This window comes from Phallusia mammillata, chromosome 6, assembly GCF_965637545.1.
Source record: "Phallusia mammillata chromosome 6, kaPhaMamm4.hap1.1, whole genome shotgun sequence".
NCBI lineage: Eukaryota > Metazoa > Chordata > Ascidiacea > Phlebobranchia > Ascidiidae > Phallusia > Phallusia mammillata.
In genome coordinates, this window is record NC_137257.1 from 8,172,815 (window position 1) to 8,193,053 (window position 20,239).

Below are 20,239 nucleotides of genomic sequence, written 5' to 3' on the forward strand. Positions count from 1 at the left end.
AGCACATTGCCTCCCATGGCAGTGGTTAGTGATGAACCGAACCCGCCTAAAAAGGTTCGGGCCGACACCGAATGCCGAATTATTTCGGCCGAATCAGGCCAAACCTAAAATCCTGTTCTTATGGATGTTTTCAAATTAAACTCTGGAAGCTTTACTAAACTTGCAATATTTTGCAGAAAAAGTGGATCGTATTTTATAGATACAACAATTAGTTAATTTATGACGTTTTGTGCAGGTGAAAATGCTAGTTTGGGCATTAATTCCATGCAATCAAAAAGTTCGGACCGAAACCGAAACATCGAAAAACAGCGTATTCGGCCGAAATGTTTCGGCCAACCGAAACTTCGGTACATCACTAGTTATTAACTCGTTTCGTGCCATGGGTTACTCGCCAAATTAAAAGATTGTTATGGCCATTTTCGAGTTTTGAATAGAGTAAGCATACACAACAAGCAATTGGGCTCGAAATGTATTTCTTCGAAACTGAATTTAAAAAATGACATTTTATAGTCATTATTTATCAGCTACGAAATCAAAGCAAGAACTTTTTCTGCTTGAATTGCACTTTTCGGTTGCTGCTTGTTTGAAAGGAATGCAGTAAACACAATTGCGAAGACAGAATATTCGACTTCGGTAAATTAAAAGCGCTGTAGCGGATGCAAAGATGCAGAAATTTTTGGCTATAATGTTCGACATGTCTACGCGGTTTAATAAGTTTGTTTCAAAAAGTGTGTTTAAAGTCGGTTTCGGTTCAATTACATCTATTCAAACAACGGAAGTTGATAGGTTATGTTGGCTACAATTTAGTGGTGACAGCAAACTTTAAAGTCCCATTGAACTGTTCTCCAAAACTTGTTTGACATCGAGCTTAGATTCGTAATTCGCCTTTGCGTACACAACCCAGTGATATTTTTATCTTTTCAGCATGACATAAAACGAGGAAGATATCAAAATGAGGAAGATATCCTTCTGCCTGCCACCATCATTGATGAATCCACCAGCAGAACAAGATCCAGTAAAGTTACGTTTGATTTCCGTTTGAACTAACCAAGTCGCAGTTATCATGGCTAGACAATAAAGTGTTGACGTTTGCATTCAGTAGTTGACGTTTGCATTGAGTATTCAAAGGATTCTTCGTATGTTTTATGAATTATCTTGGAAACAACTATGCATCAAATCACGTGTTCAAATCACGTGGTCTCTCCGGATTAATCAGCAAACATCTGTTCTTTTCTCGAGATTGCTTTTTGTAATTTATACTTTTCCCTTTTCGTCGACCCCATTAACCTTGAGTAATCAAGCGTAATGACTTTGGTTCATCAAGTGTATTGATTCAATTTCCCTTGTGACGGATTTCTTTCCCCTTGAGTTTTGTTATCTGTTGTTCAATCAAGATCGCTATCGAATTTTTTGAGTATAAATACCGGACCACAAACATTAAAATGGATTCCAATTCTGATTCTAGTTCTAACCGTTAAAATTCTGGTCAAAGTGCGAATACTATATTCTGTCTTTATTCGCCAACGTATGCGTCGATCGTGAACTTGATGTCCGCTGAAATCGTATAAGTAAGTTATCTGTGTTCGTCTGTTCGTTATGTTGCTTGTAATAAACCTCGTGAAGTAGATACTTAAGTCTGTGCTATGCTCAGTTATTAACCGGAGTCAGCTTTGCATTCGCTGCAACATCATTCTTCGGCCAACAATTAAATCCTAACGCCTGACGACCGATTATTGCATTTATTATTAACTTGCAGTCTGCTATCAAGTACATACAATTTCAGAGAAAAACGTGCAAAACTTCTATGCACTGAAGCGGAACGGCGTACGAAACTAAATTCAGCTTAACAATGCAAATAGTCACGTGAATAGCCCGAGTTTCATCTCATGGTTTATAATCTTTTTGCTCTGATATATAACTTTACAACATAAGATGCGCACAGGATTCATCCCCGTCATGTACTGAACTGGAGACAGTTATGATGGATTGCTTGGCCAAAGCTCTGAACCTTCCCGAGTTTTTTCTTCACAATGGAACGGGCCCAGGAGGAGGAGTAATTCAAGGTTACTTGCATTTCACATTAGATGTCTTCAGAAACTTTTAATTGGTTATGGTTTTAAAAGTTTAATTTATGTTCTTTATTCACTTTAAAACGTAAAAATAATCAGTGACTTCATGTTGGGCTAGAAATGACTATTTAGTATTCAATAGGTTTGTAGTATGTAGCCAAGTATAATCATGTGTTCATAAATACAGAAACAATGGTTTTTGTTGAAGTTAAAGCTGGGTTTCGCTTCTTTGATTCTGTAAAACGCGTTTAATCGACCTGGCGTACTATGATTTATCGATGAGTATATGCCGTAATCACTGGTCTGCATGAATGCTTCAGGGCTGACCCGATAGGAAAGTATGCATTGCTTCAAACTTGTTGTTTGTTTATTTTAGGAACAACGAGTGAGGCAGCTTTAGTGACCATGCTAAGTGCTAGAAGTAAAGAAATTCGCAAACAGTTGTCCATTGATCCACAACAATCCTATCACGACATCAACAAACGTTTTGTTGCATATTCCTCAAACATCAGTCATTCGTCCGTATTCTATATTTATACCCTCCGTCCAAATCGTGCTGAAGCCACGAAAATAATTTCAAATTTTTCCGTCTCAAAACGCTGCTAAAACCTTTTTGGACTCAAGTTTGATGAAGTTGTATCAGTCCAATTTTAAAACAATCTGATGTAAAAAAATAACTCAAAGTTATTTTCAATCAATTTCCTGTTAACCAGACTGTTTGGAAATAATTTATCTTTCAACAGTTGGGATAACCACCAAACTGCACAAGTAATTTGTTTTCAGGAAAAATGGCATTAATCGATTTGAAACTCCTAGAAGCAGACGAGGGGGGTTCATCAAGAGGGAAAACACTTCTGGATGCGCTAGAGAAAGACAAAAAAGACGGAAAAATACCGCTATATGTAAGATGCATTTGCGTACCATATATATGCAAATCATTTACAGGAACTTGTTTCAAATAGATGTCAAAGATTTCAGAAACGAAATATAGATTCCCTGAAAAATTGTGTATGATTGTCAAATCTGTTGGGATTTGGGCTCTTTGTGTGAAAGATTTTATTTTGTGATTGCAATTTACATGTATTCGGAATACACACAACATCATGTTACTTTCAGATTTGTGCGACAATCGGAACAACTGCTTGCTGCACGTACGACAATTTGTTAGAAATCGGCCCTACATGTAAGTTTTCAGTTTCGCTCACTTTATTTCAAAACAAGTATTACGGGACCTGGTATTTTTAACCTGTCAGGTGTTTTTGTTGTTAAATTAGGCGAAAGGGAAGGAATATGGCTTCATATCGACGCAGCTTATGCAGGAAGCGCCCTTATTTGTCCAGAACTTCGGTATATTGTTCAAGGAATACAAGTGCGGGCTTTAATCAAGAATGTTTGTATGGGCTTGTATTGATTTATTATTGCATTTTCAGTATGCGACTTCATTCAGTGTTAACCCGCACAAGTGGCTGATGGTAAACTTTGACTGTGCAGCTTTATGGTGAGCATTTTTTCAAACATAAATTAATGCCTGTGACCCACAAGGCTTGACCAAAAAACAACAATATACATAAAGACAGTTTTTTCCTCTCAGGTTCAAAGACAGTTTGGATGCCATAAATGCAATGAACGTGGATCCTTTATATCTGCGACACAAGGAGAAGAATGGGGCAATTGATTACATGGTAACGATACGAAATCTTGTTTCCTGTTACCCTTGGTCTTGTTTGTATTCGTCTGAAGAAAGACAGATTGAACGATGAGGTTAGAACGTTTCCTCCGAGAGTTCCGAGTCGGGCCGGGTTCGGGCCGGGTTCGGGCCGGGTTCGGGCCGGGTTCGGGCCGGGTTCGGGCCGGGTTCGGGCTGGGTTCGGGCCGGGTTCGGGCTTAGGTATTTATGAGAAAACGGGATTAAAACGGGCCCGACTTTACGTTCCGTGTCCGCCATTTCTTTTTAAATAAAATCACTCAGCTAAGTAACTCCGGCTTTGACCTAATGCCCACCCTACTCTAAAACAGTGGTTCCCAACCTTTTTTTAACGCGACCCAAATACTTACCAAAATTTAGTTTTGTGGTTTCTCGCGACCCATGGACATGCTTTTTAGTTGTATTTGTGTCTGTAAATTCGGAAAGCTTTTTAAAAATTACTACGCCAGTCTAGCAAATCAATAACCTTATAACGAACAAACGCTGTTGTTTTTTCGACCAAACATTTCCGTTCAGCCCGAACTCGGAGCTGAATCGAAGCATTATTAGCCAGACAACGCTCTACTCTGAGCTAACACATCACTTTATGACGTCACAAACAGTTTCAACCATTATCACGACAAGTTGTGATGAAATTATTATTGGGCAACAATTTAAAGCCCTAGGTAATATGAAAGTAACGCTACGAGGCGTCAAAAAGTAGATGCTGTAATGGTCACCATAACAAGCGACCCAACAGAATGTTCAGGCGACCCAACTTTGGGTCGCGACCCATAGGTTGGGAACCACTGCTCCAAAACACATTGTTTACCCCATTGCAAGGCTTTCGTGGATAGGCCTATCAATCAAACTTTCGGGCCTAAACGGGCTTCGCAAAAACGTTTCGGGCTCGGGCCGGGCTTATACTTTCGGGATCGGGCCGGGTTCGGGCCGGGTTCGGGCCGGGTTCGGGCCGGGTTCGGGCCGGGTTCGGGCCGGGTTCGGGCCGGGTTCGGGCCGGGTTCGGGCTCGGATTTCGGGCCTGCTTGCAACTCTGTTTCCTCCTAACAGGCCCTTTTAGATTTTAGCTTATGTATGTCTAAAAAGATTTAGGCTGTGTGCTAATAGGCATGCCTATTTGTAAATCTAAAGTATAAGAATTATAGTTGGCCTTAACATCTTTGAGTTAAGACCAAACCTATAGCTTCATTTTTTATAATCAAATATTAAACAAATTCAGAGCAACCTACTCAAAAGCAAACTAAAAAATAGTTAAATTTCGTTTTCTAACCTGATAATACGTTTTTGTTCATGTGTAGAGGCTTGTAAAAAGTAAAAAGTGCGTTTCGGAGAAACAAGTTTGTTTTGAAAGTTAAATTTGTTGCACACAAACATTTAAATGGATTTGCGTTCTAATATATTTTAAAACATTTTTAGAAAACTAATGAAATAAATCGAAAGCTGTTTGACGCAATAAACGCCGATAGAAGATTCTTTGTCACTCCATCCAGTATTACCGGAAAGTTTTTCATTCGAATCGTGACCGGAGCGCCCAACTGCAGTACCGCCAAACTGGGTGAGTGCTGGGCAGTTGTACGAGAAATATCTGAAAAATTGCTGGCAACCAATATTTCTACAGATAACGAATAATGTTGCTCATCACTCCCAGTAGAGTAAAAATATACAATTGCAATTTTTAGGTTATATGTAATTGTTACTTCGCTGTTATATTATTCTTTATCACTTTTTTGTTTGGTTTGACTTTTTTGCCGTAGTTTGTAATAGTTTCGATCTTAGGCCAAACGTGCTGACTGTCAATGATATTTCGCTTTAAGTGAAATCGTTTCCAACGACACAAGGTGACCAAAAAACAAGTTTTAACAACTTTCAGATTACGCTTTGTGCAATTTTGTGTCATACTCAGTATTGAAAATCAGCCCGAAAAGTTCGTTCTAGCAACATAATTGATGCAATTATAGCAAGCAAAATTTCCGCTTAAATCGGCATTTAAAAAAATATTTTTTGTATTTGAACCGGGGGCGGCTCGTGCTAGGGTGCTGCGGAGCTGCAGCACCCCCTAGATATTTTTACTTAATACACCTACCATAATATTACAAATAACTTTCATTATTTTTATTTTTTATTCCTTAGCAATATATAATAAGCATAATTTCCGCCCTAATCACCTTTTTTTTCATTGAAAAAAAATTTTTTTGGGGAAACACTAATGTATATCTATGCTGGAACTGCAGCTCCAGTTTTCTGACGTTTCGTGACGTTTCATGACGTTTTGCGGTTCTGCGCATGCGCACTTTGAAAAGTTTCATGCTGGGCGAAATAGGAGCCAGGGTGCTGCGGCTCGCGCAGCTCCACCAATCACGTAGCGTGTGACCTGGGCACCCGGAAGTAGTTGTCTGTTTCGCGTTTATTGTGTGCCAAAGCAAATCACGTGTACCACCAGGTTCGACAATGAGTACAGTACGACAGTTATTCTTTTTTTAATTAATTTTTACAGTTTTTGATTGAAAGGTTAATCATGACTTTTCAAGATTCTGATTCGGTGACTGTAAGTGAGCTTCAGCAACTTAAGATTTCGCAGTTATCAAGTGCTGAAAAGGTAAGTATAAAGAAAAAAGGGGTCTAGTGTACAATCGTACGTACATAGGTTAATGACGTCACAAAATCATGAAATTACGTCACAACATAGTTTAGGTCATATGATGACGTCATGCAAAATTTTGCGTATCTATGACGTCATTAACCCTGTTTTTAACAACATCAAAAAAATTGACGTCACTGATGCGAAGCCTTGCCAACCACTGTTGCAATAAGGTCGAAATAAACTACCGAACAAAAGTTAGGTACAACACCAAATTACAAATTAGTGTTGATAAACCAACAAGCGAGCTAGCATTAGACTAAATTGATAAAAAACGACATTATAAGTTGAAATTAGTGTAAAATAATACTTAATTCCACAAATGCTCACAATGATTAACATTACAATCAACAATATTGACCAAAAAATAATTACGAATCATAATGTTTCTATGGCGCGAGGAATTATGACGATATTGGGTTCCTTCACACATCAATGAGTTTCATTTTTTAATGTATTAACACAACAGGGGATTACCAACACACAACAAAAGAAAAAGTAAACGATATGAGGGAATGTTTGAGAGCCTACATCTCGGCTTTGCGACGAGCTAGCTACAAGCGGGAGCCATCGCAAGAAACCTTAGGGCCCCTACCGTCGATTGATGCACCCCCGGTAGATATGCCACCGGAGGGCGCTGCACAGTGCCCCCTCTCCCAAAGGACCTTTTTTAAAAATGGTAATTGTGACGTCACAAAGTCATTTTTTGGAATTCGAAGTCGGCAAAGACGGTAAAAAGTAGATACAAGCCTCAAGAAGGCTGATGAGCAATTTCAAGTCGATCGCTTGATTACTTTTCTCTCAGCAGACAATTTAGTTGAGGCATGTCGGCCTTGTGTAGAGTGCGCACGCTTTGGGCTTACGTATTTTGTAGCAGCTCCACAATTTTTTGTTGGTTTTGGCAAACGGCAAATTTACAAGTCACCTGCGAAAACAAGGGCGAATGACTGGTAAAAACGTGCAGTAAACAGCGAAAAAACGGTCACTTGATAAGTTCGGGGCTGTGATCCTGTATGGTAAGGGATTTCAAAAACAGCAGACGAGTGCGATCGTAAGATGACGCCAATACATCTTGGATTGTCCTTGAAAATTATCGTGTTTTGTGTAAGTAACATACATAACATAATTTCGTTTGGAGTGTCACAAACATCACAGTTCATTCTAATAATTGATTAACAATGCAGTTAAAAAGACATTATATGGTCGTTTTTTATTTGGTCGTAGAAATTGTTGGAAAGTTTTGAATCTGATTTACCGCACATCATACTCGTAATGCACCTAACTCGATATGTGAAGACGACGATGTACAGCACATTCTTTTCTATCGGTATCCACAAGGTGCTGCGTCATTTTTTCGCGCTTCCTGTCTATCTTTTATGTTTTGCTACGTTACTGTTTTTTTGCAACAAGCAAGTTAAGTGATTAAAAACAAAACGCTGTTGGGACGACACATAGTTTTTCTCCTAACGATATGAGTTACACAGTAGCACAATTTGACGATGAAATGGCCTGCATGAATTAATAGATCTTCTAAATATTGCTTTCTTTTATAAATAAACCTTCAAAGATGGCTGATTTTGCGTTCGATGCTAGCTTAGGGAACAACTGGTTTCTTTAAAAGGCCGATATGCCACAAACAAATTAGCTGCTTTGTGAAAATTACCTCAGTAATCAACTTGAATTGTTTACAAGATTTCTTGGTGACTTACTCTGGTTTTACCGCCTTTTCCAACTTTGTTTGTTGCAAGAAAAAGTGATTAAACAGATAACTTTTTAAAAAACTTCCTTATGAAACTAGTGGTATTGTGGCAGAGTTGTAAGTAGGGTCTGAATTTAAAGGCCGGGTTCGGGTCATGTTTGGGTTTCGTGAAAAACGGGCTTGATTCGGGCCTGACTTTGCACTTGTATCGGCATTTTTTTCAATATGCTTAGCGAGCTAAGTAGCCAGCTGCTGGTCCTGACCTAATGTCAAACAGCCCTAAAACCCTATGTTCAAGACCCATTGTATTTTGGTCTGTTGGTTGTCTTTTTTTGAAGCTTTAATGCAGGCGTGTCCAACTCGAAAGCACGGCCGTGCCAATTTAGGTTTTAAAATATACACGCCCGCCAACGTTTGGTAGGCCTGCTTTTTTCAAACCATGTCTTAAACGTCTTAACGGTAGAAAAAATATGTTGTCAAACGCGAGTAATGAGTAAACGTTTTTATGATACTCCAGAAACCTTTTATAACATACCATGTCGCTTAAGGCCCAGAATCCATCACATGGAATATAATACGACAGCATAAAGGCCCAGAATTATCCAGAATTCGACAGTTTCAAGCGCCTAAAGGTGGACGGATGAAGTCTAAAAACGACCAATTTATTTAGTGGATTTGTGTAACCTTGATACTGATCATCTTTACTGAAGTTAGAATAAAGGCCAAAAAGAATCAATAGAAAAATGTTAATTGCGTGACAAATTCTAATGTTTACCATCTGAATGTCCAAAAATTGCGTGCCATTTAAAATGCTCTGCATGCCACTTTTGGCACGCGTACCACGTTTTGGACACCCCTGCTTTAATATATACGCTTGTTAATAAAACTTTCCGGCCTAAACGGGCTTCCCAAAAACGATTCGGGTTCGGCCGAGTTTCCTGCTGCTACTTTCGGGTCGGGCTCCAGTTTCAGGCCCATTTGCAACTCTGTGTTGTAGCTTTCTCTGTTGACAAATTTTCCGTGAGGTATTTGAGAAAAAAAAACGATTGAGTCATCATCATCCTAATGAACATGTCTTTGTTTGATAATTTTTTTTGTATTTTCACATTTTCGTATTTATAGTGCAGCATTTTTGGGTATTTTAAGTATCTTTTGCTTTCAAAAACGCTCAAAAACGCTCAGATGTGAGCAGTAATGTATAAAACTTGTTTAAGTTCAATTTGTTACTGTACCTTAAATGTGTTTTCCATTTTATTTCCCCCTTTTTACCACAGTGGTTTGTAAGGGGGCGCATGAGTGACGTCAAGTTTTTTAGTGCGGTTAAAAACAGGGTTAATGACGTCATAGATACGCAAAATTTTGCATGACGTCATCATATGACCTAAACTATGTTGTGACGTAATTTCATGATTTTGTGACGTCATTAACCTATGTACGTACAATTGTACACTAGACCCGAAAAAAGGGCGTCCAACGCCTGATATTCAACTTTGTCAGCGAAGAATGAGCCACAACAAGAAATATATACGCAGTTTTAATTCTGAATGGTATCAAAAGAAAAAATGGCTTTGTGGTTGTGAAGTTAAAAATGCACTGTTCTGTTTTCCATGTTTGCTGTTTGGAGGTGATGAAAAATGCTGGACAAAAGATGGTTTTACAAATGTAGCCAAAATAGGTGAGAAAGCAGAAAAACATGAGAAGTCAAAGAAGCATGTGGACAATGATGTTTCACTTTCACTTTTGGGAACTGTAAATATTAAGGAAAAACTTAGTGAGGCGTATATAGACTTTCAATTATTGAACACAACAAAAAAGTGGAAAAAAATCGTGAAATTTTGTCCAAAATAATAGACTGCATTTTGTTCTGTGGAAACTTTGAAACTCCCTTACGTGGACATGATGAAAAAGATGAGTATTGATATAACGGACATGTACTGTTTGTCTAAACAGTAGCTGCTAAATTGCTTCACAGGAAGTGTTTCTTAAGAATGAATATTCTACAGACAAGATAGTAGTGACCACCAAGCACATCCTATTGTTGACAAAGAAATACTAGTTACTGAAATGAAAATGTTTCTGTAGATCTGATGTTCATGATTACTTTGAAAATAATCTAGATGATGTTTTGACAAGTGAAATTACTAGGATGAAAAATCCTTTTTGCTGTTTCCATGAGTCCTTCAAAGACAAAGCAGTTTGGATGCAAACCTTTGTTAGGAACACCATTATTTCCAAAAGACTTGCACTTGCAGTGCTAGTACTACTAAATAGAAAAAAACAGTTTCTCAGTTGTCATTTGGAATCAAGGAAGAAGCTATCAATTATCATACCCAAACTATAACTTTATGATTCATTTTGGTTGTAAAAAGGAAGCACAAGGTTTAATAATATGGTTTAAATTTAAGTGAGAGTGTTGTAAATTTTAAAGCTTGAAGGAGTTTTGCACTTAAAAAAAGCAATTATAAGCTATTTGCCAGCAAATAAAGCAGCAATTATAGCAGTTAAAAATCTGAAAGACAAGTAATAGTCTGTACACAAAAATTCAAAAAAAGATGTTAAAATAAACAAGTTCTGACACAAATGTAAAGTGGTTGTTAAATTTGTCAGTTATGATACCAATAAACAGCTGTATGGCTAGTTTTTTGTGTGACAATTATAATCTGTGAAGTGTCATATAATATGTTGAAAACGCTGACTGTGACCATAAGGTTACTTAAATGATACATGACCATTTTTTTAAATGTTGTCGAACTGAAATACTTCGACCTTTTTCGACCCATTACTTTATTTTCTATATTCTTGTTGTGTTTTACCGTATTTACAACCGCTTAGTTTCGAGTCTGTGTCACGTGTGTTTTTGTTCCACATTATTACTGCATGTTATGGTGTTTAGCCGTCGCTGTGCAAGTAAACAAAATACACAAATGATATCGTCTGCTGTTTACACTCGTGTACATTATTGCGTAACAAAAATTACGTCACAATGGAGTTTCTAATTAAGATTTGTATTACTTGTTTTTCTACACAAAACAATGGCTAGAAAACTATAAATGTAGGTTTTCTATATATATATTATATATTGCCAACTTATATATGTTCAATAAAGGCTAAAATTTTGAGCAGCACCCCCACAAATTTTAGGCACGAGCCGCCACTGAGTATCGGTGGAACATATTGTGGTATTGAACCAATGGGTTTATTTTGGTCAATGAGACCATATTCATTAACAAAAGTAAGTCTTGGTTATGCATGATAGTAATTCCACAATCTTTTACGCTCTTTTTTTTAGAAACGCCCACAGCGCTATCCAAATACTAGTGTAGAAACACCGATTTATAACCTTGCCCTACACAAAGGGAAAGTGGACATACTGGATTTAAGAAAAAAAACTTCTGATGGATCTGAAATTTTAAAATTTGACCTTCCTCGGCCCATCCTTGGGCCTGGTATAAGACGAATCCCTGCTCGGTCAAATGGTTTAGCAGGAACTTTGTTTTTGCCTGCAGGCAATGGCCCACACCCAGGTAAACAAACAATATTATCAATCATGTTATGCGGTCTCAATGCGGCCCGCAGGAAGGTTCTGAGTGGCCCGCGGGGTATTTTCGAAACGACTTATTTATCAAGTTAATCGCCTATGTAATTTAAGTAGAACTTTTATTTCGAAAAAAATGGCATTTATTTTTTTCTTTATTTCTTTGTTAATAGAGTAATGCACAACTGTTCAAGTTGTATTTATTGCATCACAATGCACATTGTTACGCATCACAATTTCTACATTGTTACGTCAATAATCTTTCTCGTGATTTTAAATTTGATCAGTGATATTTCTTGCTTCCTTAGGGTACTTTTGATAGCAGAGCATGGCGCAAAACGCATTTGGCAGCGAAATTTCTTCCAAAGTCTGCATTGATATAAATTATGTCAAACAGAAAGCAAAAAGCTAGCAACGCTAACAGAATATCCCAAGAAAGCTGGACATGTGACTTCAAACCCCTGTACACGTAATCAGTAATTTCTGACAGCCTTATGGAAAACCCGCTTCGCATTGCTACAACGTCCATGTCACCAAATATTGCCTTTACTGTATCTTGGTGTGTTTTATTGTTCTTCTAATTGCAAAAATCTAAAGATTAGAATTCCGGTGTGACGATTTTAAATAAAAACTATAAGGCAGCCGTTTCTAAGATCACAAATTAGCAGTAAACACTCAAGTGACCCGCGCAATCATTCGTAAACCGCATTCGGCCCTTTGCCAATAAAGGTTGGACACCCCTGCTTTATATGGTATTACAAACACCATGCTTATGGCCTAACAAAATAAAGAAAGCACCCGCTTTAATGTCAAAAATCATAAACATGATTTTGTGACATTACCATTTTTTGAAGTGTGCCATTTTTAAGTTTTATTTACTGAACATCAATTGCAACTAAAAGGAATGCTTTTCTGCTTCTTTAAATGATTTTTTAATTGCTTTCCAGGTGTAATTACAATATTTGGCGGTTATCCTGGGATCAGGGAATACAAAGGAGCCCTTTTAGCATCACATGGATTTGCAGCTTTGGTGCTTGGCTACTTTGGTTTTGAACATCTACCCAAACATTTATTGGATACACTGGACCTTGAGTATTTTGAAAAAGCATTGAATTTTATGCAACAACATACTGAAGTTCGAAATGAGAATGGCATTGGGTTGTTGGGCATATGCAAAGGGGGCACAATTGCAATGGCAATGACATCATTAATGCCAGGTGTTGGTTGTGTGGTGTGTATAAATGCCAGTGTACATACAGTAGTTGGGGATTGTAAGTATAAAGGCAAAACATATCCTGGATTTGAGATAAAACCAACTAAGCTTGATGAAAATGGACGCCTAAAACTTGCCAGAACATTTGACCTACCTGCACCAGAAAAGCTTCATTATCTTCGAGGCTATTTCAATTTTGAGGAACAGCATACCATTCCGTACCTCATTATTGCTGGAATGGATGACCAGTGTGTACCTTCATCGTACCAAGCAATGGTTGCAAAAATGCGTTTGCTTGAATCAAAACATCCCGATTATGAAATTGTCCAATATCCTGGTACTGGTCATATTTTGGAACCACCAAATTTTCCATTTTGCTTTGAAATGTATCAAGGGGACTTTGGTGTTGCCCTTGACATGGGTGGTTCCCTTCCTATGCACAGTCATGCTGAGAAAGATGCATGGAAATTGCAGTTTGAATTTTTATCTGACAAGCTGAAGTAAATTGTGCATATGTTTTTTGCAAATCAGTGAATTAATTGTTTTTATTTATTGCTTATCAGGTGTTAAACAATCCCCACTGTTAGTATGCAATTGTATTTATTGTTGTTTATGTTATGATTTAATTATTTTTGTGTTGTTGAGTTTTAAGGCACAAAGTGCTGTGTGCTCTTTTGCTACTTGGGTGTGCTTTACCAGGCTGTTTTTGATACCTTTTTGCTACATTTGTGCAAAACAGGCAAATGGACAAGATTATAGCGTTCATAATATAATTATTCATTTATCAAATGTACTACCCTGAGGGTAATTGCATGGCAATGCATTTTGATTAATGCTACTTCATCTCACATTGACAACACTAAAATTTAAAATTTGCCTCATGCCAAATTTTTTTGCGGATTCTTGATGACCATGCATTTACTTTATAGGGTTATAATTGTCTGGTATACACTGTTCGACCGTATCGTTTAATTAAATGATATGTCGCGTGTCATTAAAATTAGGAATTTGTGCTTGCATGAAGCTGTATTTCGTTTGTACAAAATCATTACTCTGTATTACGGTGATACTTGTTCGACAACATTTTTGTTTGTTGTAAACATGCTAAAATGGGTTTAACATATGTATGTGTTAGAATTAGATGCTTTATTTGACTATCGGCCCGGGACCTCCTACAGCAGGGGTCGGCAACCTTTAAGTCGACGCGTGCCAATTTACTTGTTATTTCCATTTGTGAATGGCCTCACGTGCCAACGTTTTTCTAAATAATAGTGGTTCGTGCCAGCAGATATCAATAATATAGAGAAAGCAAAGCGTTTTGTGTATGTAAGGCTGAATTTTAGGACAATGGCATGTGAAAAACTGTAAACAAGCAGTTTAACAGGTTCAATTGTTACTTCAATATAAACACGCAAATCGGTTGGCGTGCCATGAAAAACCACCTTGCCTGCCAACCTTGGCACGCGTGTTGGAAAGGCTCGCCAAAGAAAAAACAAGCAAATCAGTAAACATAAGTAGTTAAGTTTATTTTGTTAAGCGTTGCGCTAAACAACCAAGTTAGTACACCAAGGCACTGCGGAACTGTCAACGTATAACATCAGTTCGTTAGACAAAAACTTTACAGTTTAAAATATTGGTAAAGCTTGCCAACTAACATGACAGTCCAAGCACTGAGGTTGTTTGCTCAGTGTTTAACTTCTGTCCATCGAGGTTCATTTTGCGGCATTGCAATAGTTCATCGCAGGGAAAAGGTTTCGAGGGGTACAATTTTCTGTTTATATGTGCAACATGTCTGCTTATTTTAAAGTTCATCCTGACCCAAGCATGTTTGATTCTAAAGTTCATCCTGACCCAAGCATGTTTGATTTCTGAAGGGTTCGGGTTCGGTTCCGGTTTTTTAAAATGTATATTTTCGGGTTCGGGTTTGGGCAAATTATCCGGTCCGAACCGGTTTGCGGTTTTTAAACCGGTTCAAATTTGTATTCGTTTTAGTTTAATTCTACCCATCATCTACCTGGCCTTATTAAACTCCAAAAGAATTTTGCCCTTGTACTGTTATTTTTGACACGCCCTATAAGTGTTATCTCGTGTATTTTTTAGTGCGCTGTTTTGAAAAAAATCACAAAATATAAAACAGACTGCATTTTTTTACTGGTTCGGTTCCGGTTCGGGTCCAACGCCAAACCAAATATGGGGTTCAACTCCGGTTCGGGTTTTTAGAAAATCGTAATTAGCGGTTTGGGTTCGGTTCGAGTTTAATGAAATTAATCGCTCAAACCGGTTCGCGGGTTCGGGTTCAGTTCCGGTTCGACTCCCTGATTGCAAGTAACAAAAAGTTAGGTCACGTAATGCAAATACATGGCTTGTGTACAAGAAAAGTTAGGTCACGTAATGCAAATACAGTCGTTCGATAAAAGTAAAAGCGATTCACGTTTTCAAAAACAGCCCACTTTGCACTGTTGACGCCCAAACTTTGGTCACTTTGGATCATGTTTAGGTCGTTGCAGTACTTTTTGTTTAATGTTGGCACTCGGACTTTATTAACAAAAAACGTGGTTCAGCCTTTGTTGCAACAAACGCTTGTTTTTTTGAAACAATTACAATTGTAGCGTTTCAACCAATGTTTGTACAGTCATGAACAAACGTATTTGCATAAAGCTGAAAATATACTATGTAATAATTTTGCGCAGGGGTGCACAACCTGCGGCCGCAATCTATTTTGCTAAATATTTTGATTTTTAAACTGCTAAAACAGATTTCGTGGGACTGGAAAAAAGATTAGCAGTCTAGTAACCATATGTGCCAGGCTTTTTCCGCTTATTATGTGCAAACAATGCGAAAAAACAGGCACTGCAATCGTCACAATACAGTTTATGACGTCATAAACAGTTAGCTCCGTTGAGCTAAATTTATGCACAAGTTAGAAATTGTTAATCAGAGCATTTTAGGCGACTTTAAATGGTATATATATGATACAAACCTTATTCTTTGCATCAGTTGTTTTAAAACAAAACAACAAGCAAGCAATTGGCGGTCGTTGGTGAAATACTATGCGGCCCGGTAAGATTATAAACTTTTGAATGCGGCCCTTGCACTGAAAAGTTTGCCCACCCCTGCCCTAAATTATAATGTATTGAAGAGGGATATTTGGCCTACATGATGTTATCAAAAAAAGTGTTTACCCAATTGCACTATTTTAGGTCATTTGTTTGATAAATGCAGAATAAAAGCATTTGATTTGTGTGACGTTTTTTTTTTTCCTTTCGTACTGGCGAAAAACTTGTGTGCGCAACGGAAGAATACCTATGAGCTACAGGGAACGTAAATGTTACAACAACTAGGTCCAGTTGAAACAGACAACAATTGGTAGTGTAGTGTAGGTATATCTTTTGTCGACAACTTTTCAATGCTTTGAATGACCTTATTGACTTCTAGCTACATCAAAGACCGCACTTGTAGGCCTACCCCAATGACGACAGGTTCCCCATTCCTTTGTAAAGTTTACAAGTAACTGCCACCACCAGCTGGCTATTTGCAACATTCCTCAGGAAACTCAAGATTTGAAGTTTGAACCAATCAATTACTGGTTGTGTTTGATGTGTTACTGAAAATAAAAACGATATCGTGCAGCTCGTAACTGATTGCTGTATGTCGGTAATCGGACCATAGAGATTATTTCTCTTTATTTTAATCAGACGTTGACAAAAAACATTGAAAAGGGAAATACCCTATTTGATTAAAGAAACACCAACGAACTCGTGTTTATTGTTTACAGTTTGTAACGTGATTTTTTTCTGTTCCTGCGTACGTTAACATGTGCTATTTTCCGAATACTTAAAAAAGTAGATCATTTATTCGTTAGTGTTAAGTCTTGGAAATAAAAAATAATTATTTGCATCAAGTTTTAAATATTGGATTAATTATATGCATGATCAATCAAAAGGCAGGTTACTTTTAAACCAAAGCATAAAAACATTTTTAAACACGATAAACCATTTTGTGTGAGCATGTGAAACTGGGTAATAATTAACAGGCTCCAAAGTCCATGCAAACACAAAGACATATGTATGTAACAAACATGACATAGCACCTTTTTCTGATCCCTTAGAGCAGCGGTTCTCAAACTATGCGTCGCGACGCCCTGGTGCGTCGTTTCAATCTTCCAAACGCATCGCAGAATATTTCCGTTTCGTAACTTTTAGTTATTGTGTCAATAAACACAACTTTAATAATAAGTTTCTTAATTAACTTTTATTTGCTGGTGCGTCGCAAGTCCAGAAAACTTTTCCAGAGGCGTCGCAACAAAAAAAGTTTGAGAACCACTGCCTTAGAGGATAAATGTCATCATTTAAGTCTCCTCAATGTAATTTTTGTGATTTTGCATTTGAGTGAGAAGTTCTCAACTTCTTAGAACTGAGAAAATATCTACACTGGATATTACTTTTTAGTTTGCAGAAGAAGCACACATATTATTCTAAAATGAGTCCCACTATTTTAGTACATCCTCAGCCAAGTATGGCAGATACAGAAGTGGACATTAAAGTAGAAGGTAAACTTGTATTTTTTTAGGTTTCTATTGTACATATACAAGTTATTGTTGACAGATTTACCACCGGATCAGTTGATAACAGTAAGAGCTACCTCATATTCTGGGGAAAATGCATTTGAAAGTTTTGGAGTGTTTTACTCAAATAGTACAGGTATGCTTCGTTAGTACATATGGTTTTTACTTTAATTGAACATATAAAAATGGTACAGGTGAGTTGGATTTGGCTAAACAGGAATGTTTATTTGGAACATACAGAGGTCAGGACAAAATGGGCCTTTTCTGGTCAATGGAACCTTCTCCATGTAACAAAGTTAGTGATTTGGGAAATAATGTATGGTAAATTTGTGGTGATTATCTGGTTACTTTCTGCCTCTAATAAATAAAATTAATTTATAATTTAAGAGGTGTATAAAAAATTATTTAAGGTACGAATACACATCAGTTACCACATTGTTCCCAGTACGACTCGGTTAACACATTATTGCTTTTTGTGGCATACATTACTGGAGTACGATCGCTTCTTTTGACAAAAGACGTAAAAAATAAGACATGAACCAAAAAAGTTGCTCTTCTCCTCTTTTACTAATTATGTTGTATTTTGCAGATAAAGTTTGTCAGATTTTTAGTGAAAGATGTTACAAAACCCAAATTGGTGACCATTAGGGTGTATGACAAGCGATTCAATAGCATGCATGATCTCATTGCCAACAATGATATGAATGTAATAGCAAAATGTCAAGTTATTCGCTTGTACATGCAGCCTGGGATGAAAAGAATTAAGGTGGATGAAAATGATGTTAAGGGGACATTGTTTTTGCCTCCTGGAGAAGGTCCTTTTCCAGGTTAGTTAGTTAGGTCTGCAAGCTAGGCTTCCAATGACTCTTAATCAAACCAGGTATGTTCCACAAAAACATATGGCCTGCAACCGAATGATATGTTATTTACTATGAAAATCTTAAACAACAATAAATGTAAAACTTCTGTTGTTCATTACAAACTGACATTACTTTAGGATTATTATAACCAGAACAATTATGGGTACATACCATAGGCTTCAATTTTTTTGCATAAATTTTCTTTCGTGGGGTGGCAAAACTTGATCATGTGGTTCCTTACGGCTTACGTGATCAAACCACACTACGATACACATTAAGGTTTGTAGATGGCAGTGGAGAGGCACTTTACCATGATGGTTTTTGTTTTAAGCCCATTACTTTCAGAAAAATTGTTATTTCAGACCTAAAGCTCTATAATAGCTCAAAGTATTGTGCTTTTAACATCCACATGACATAAAAGCAAAATTTGCTGACAAAATAAACGTTTACATTTTTGACTGAAATTTGACCACAATACAAATAAGTCATCAAATGTTAAATAATTGTTGTTCCAGATTTTTTTATGACATCTAATCATTTATTTATTTTTCTATGTTTATTTCAGGTGTCATATACATTCTTGGAGCAATGGCAAACCCACTTGAAGCAGATTCTGCACTTTTAGCATCGCATGGTTTTGCAATATTCAACATAAAATACTTTGGGTTTGAAAACTGGATTTTTCACATTCACATGGAAATGTTTGAAAAGGCTGTAAATTTTTTATGCAATCACAAAGCTGTGCTAGGAGACAATGGTGTGTCTGTATTGGGTGTGTGCAAAGGCGGACAGTTTGCTTTATGCATGGCTGACTGCTTGGACAGAGTCAAATCAGTTGTTGCAATAAACTGTGCAATAATGCCTGTACACAACTCACATCAGTACAATGAACAAGTGTGGCCTTGTGTAGATTCTGAACTGCTCGAGTATCCAAAGCTGAATCAGCATCAGGGCATGAGTACAAGAAATTGGTTTCCAATGATTACAGATTCTAATAAAGACACTCTTGCAAATGCTATCTTTAAATTTTACAACAGACATGAAATTTCATATCTGCTATTAGCTTCATTAAGCGATGAGGATGTTCCTTCTGAGCATTATTGTAATCAGGCCGAAAAACTGTTGAAGGATGCAAAGCACCCAGACTTCACTATTATTCGTAACCAGGGTGCAGGTCACCTGCTTGAACCAGCATATACCCCCTTTTGTGTCAGAAGTTCATCTCAAGTAGCTCCATTTTTGGAATGGGGTGGCACCAAAGTTCCTCATAGTATGGCACAAATTGGCAGTTGGAGGACAATAATACAGTTTTTAAAAAGAACATCCAAAATGCCAACATGTAAACTTTGAGATTAGGAATACATTTTTATTTCTTACATGTAAAAAATTATTTATTTTGTATAATTATGTTATTTTTTTGTATGTATATATATATGTGTGTGCTTTAAATTGTTCAGACATTTTTTTAAATCTCCTGACAAACTATGTTTACAACAGTGTGGTAGACATTTGTTTAAATTTTTCAAGTTCATGACTAAGCATTTGATTTTTTTTGATATTTTTGGTGGTGCTTTTTCCATAAAAAACTGTTCTATTGTAATCAACAATGTACTTTAATTGTTCGAGGCATTTTTATTAGGGTTGCCATATTTTATGATACAAAATCCCTGACAAAATTTATCTTGGTTACGTTAACCCAGTTTTTCTCAAACTTTAAGTCTGAATGTGTATTTCAGAAAAACGAAAGTTGATTACAGGATTTTAGCTTTAGTTAATAACAATGATCCAAATGTGACATCACAGATAAGACAAAAAACATAACAATTGTTCGCGAACAATTGCATTTTTTTAAGTTGTCATGCAATAAAGCCTATTGTTTAGCAATTGAGGCGGTCAATTCTCACATATATACATATATGTTTCTGACTTTTAAGTACATTTTGACATTTCTCCCTG

General features: G+C 37.0%; 3 protein-coding genes across 4 annotated transcripts; all 3 read left to right on the forward strand.

Annotated features, from left to right (window-relative positions):
* Positions 1-952: 952 nt before the first annotated feature.
* LOC145234180 (aromatic-L-amino-acid decarboxylase-like) lies at positions 953-11,489 on the forward strand. The gene is made up of 10 exons (XM_080098938.1): positions 953-1,015; positions 1,943-2,063; positions 2,446-2,665; positions 2,839-2,971; positions 3,186-3,252; positions 3,344-3,438; positions 3,500-3,567; positions 3,661-3,751; positions 5,191-5,329; positions 11,401-11,489. Exons 1-10 carry the CDS (start codon positions 953-955, stop codon positions 11,427-11,429), a joined length of 1,026 nt encoding a protein of 341 aa, XP_079955064.1. The 3' UTR covers positions 11,430-11,489.
* Positions 11,490-12,032: 543 nt separating this feature from the next.
* On the forward strand, positions 12,033-13,969 carry LOC145234181 (acyl-coenzyme A thioesterase 6-like). Its single transcript, XM_080098939.1, has 2 exons — positions 12,033-12,093; positions 12,594-13,969. Exons 1-2 carry the CDS (start codon positions 12,033-12,035, stop codon positions 13,361-13,363), a joined length of 831 nt encoding a protein of 276 aa, XP_079955065.1. The 3' UTR covers positions 13,364-13,969.
* Positions 13,970-16,960: 2,991 nt separating this feature from the next.
* On the forward strand, positions 16,961-20,029 carry LOC145233682 (bile acid-CoA:amino acid N-acyltransferase-like). 2 transcript variants are annotated; one of them, XM_080098456.1, is made up of 6 exons: positions 16,961-17,222; positions 17,308-17,408; positions 17,464-17,559; positions 17,618-17,718; positions 18,013-18,250; positions 18,849-20,029. In XM_080098456.1, the coding sequence occupies exons 2-6, from the start codon at positions 17,339-17,341 to the stop codon at positions 19,631-19,633; spliced, it is 1,290 nt and encodes a 429-aa protein (XP_079954582.1). In that variant the 5' UTR covers positions 16,961-17,222; positions 17,308-17,338; the 3' UTR covers positions 19,634-20,029. The 2 variants fall into 2 exon arrangements, with proteins under 2 accessions (XP_079954582.1, XP_079954581.1); XM_080098455.1 differs by having other exon boundaries at positions 16,961-17,408.
* Positions 20,030-20,239: the final 210 nt, after the last annotated feature.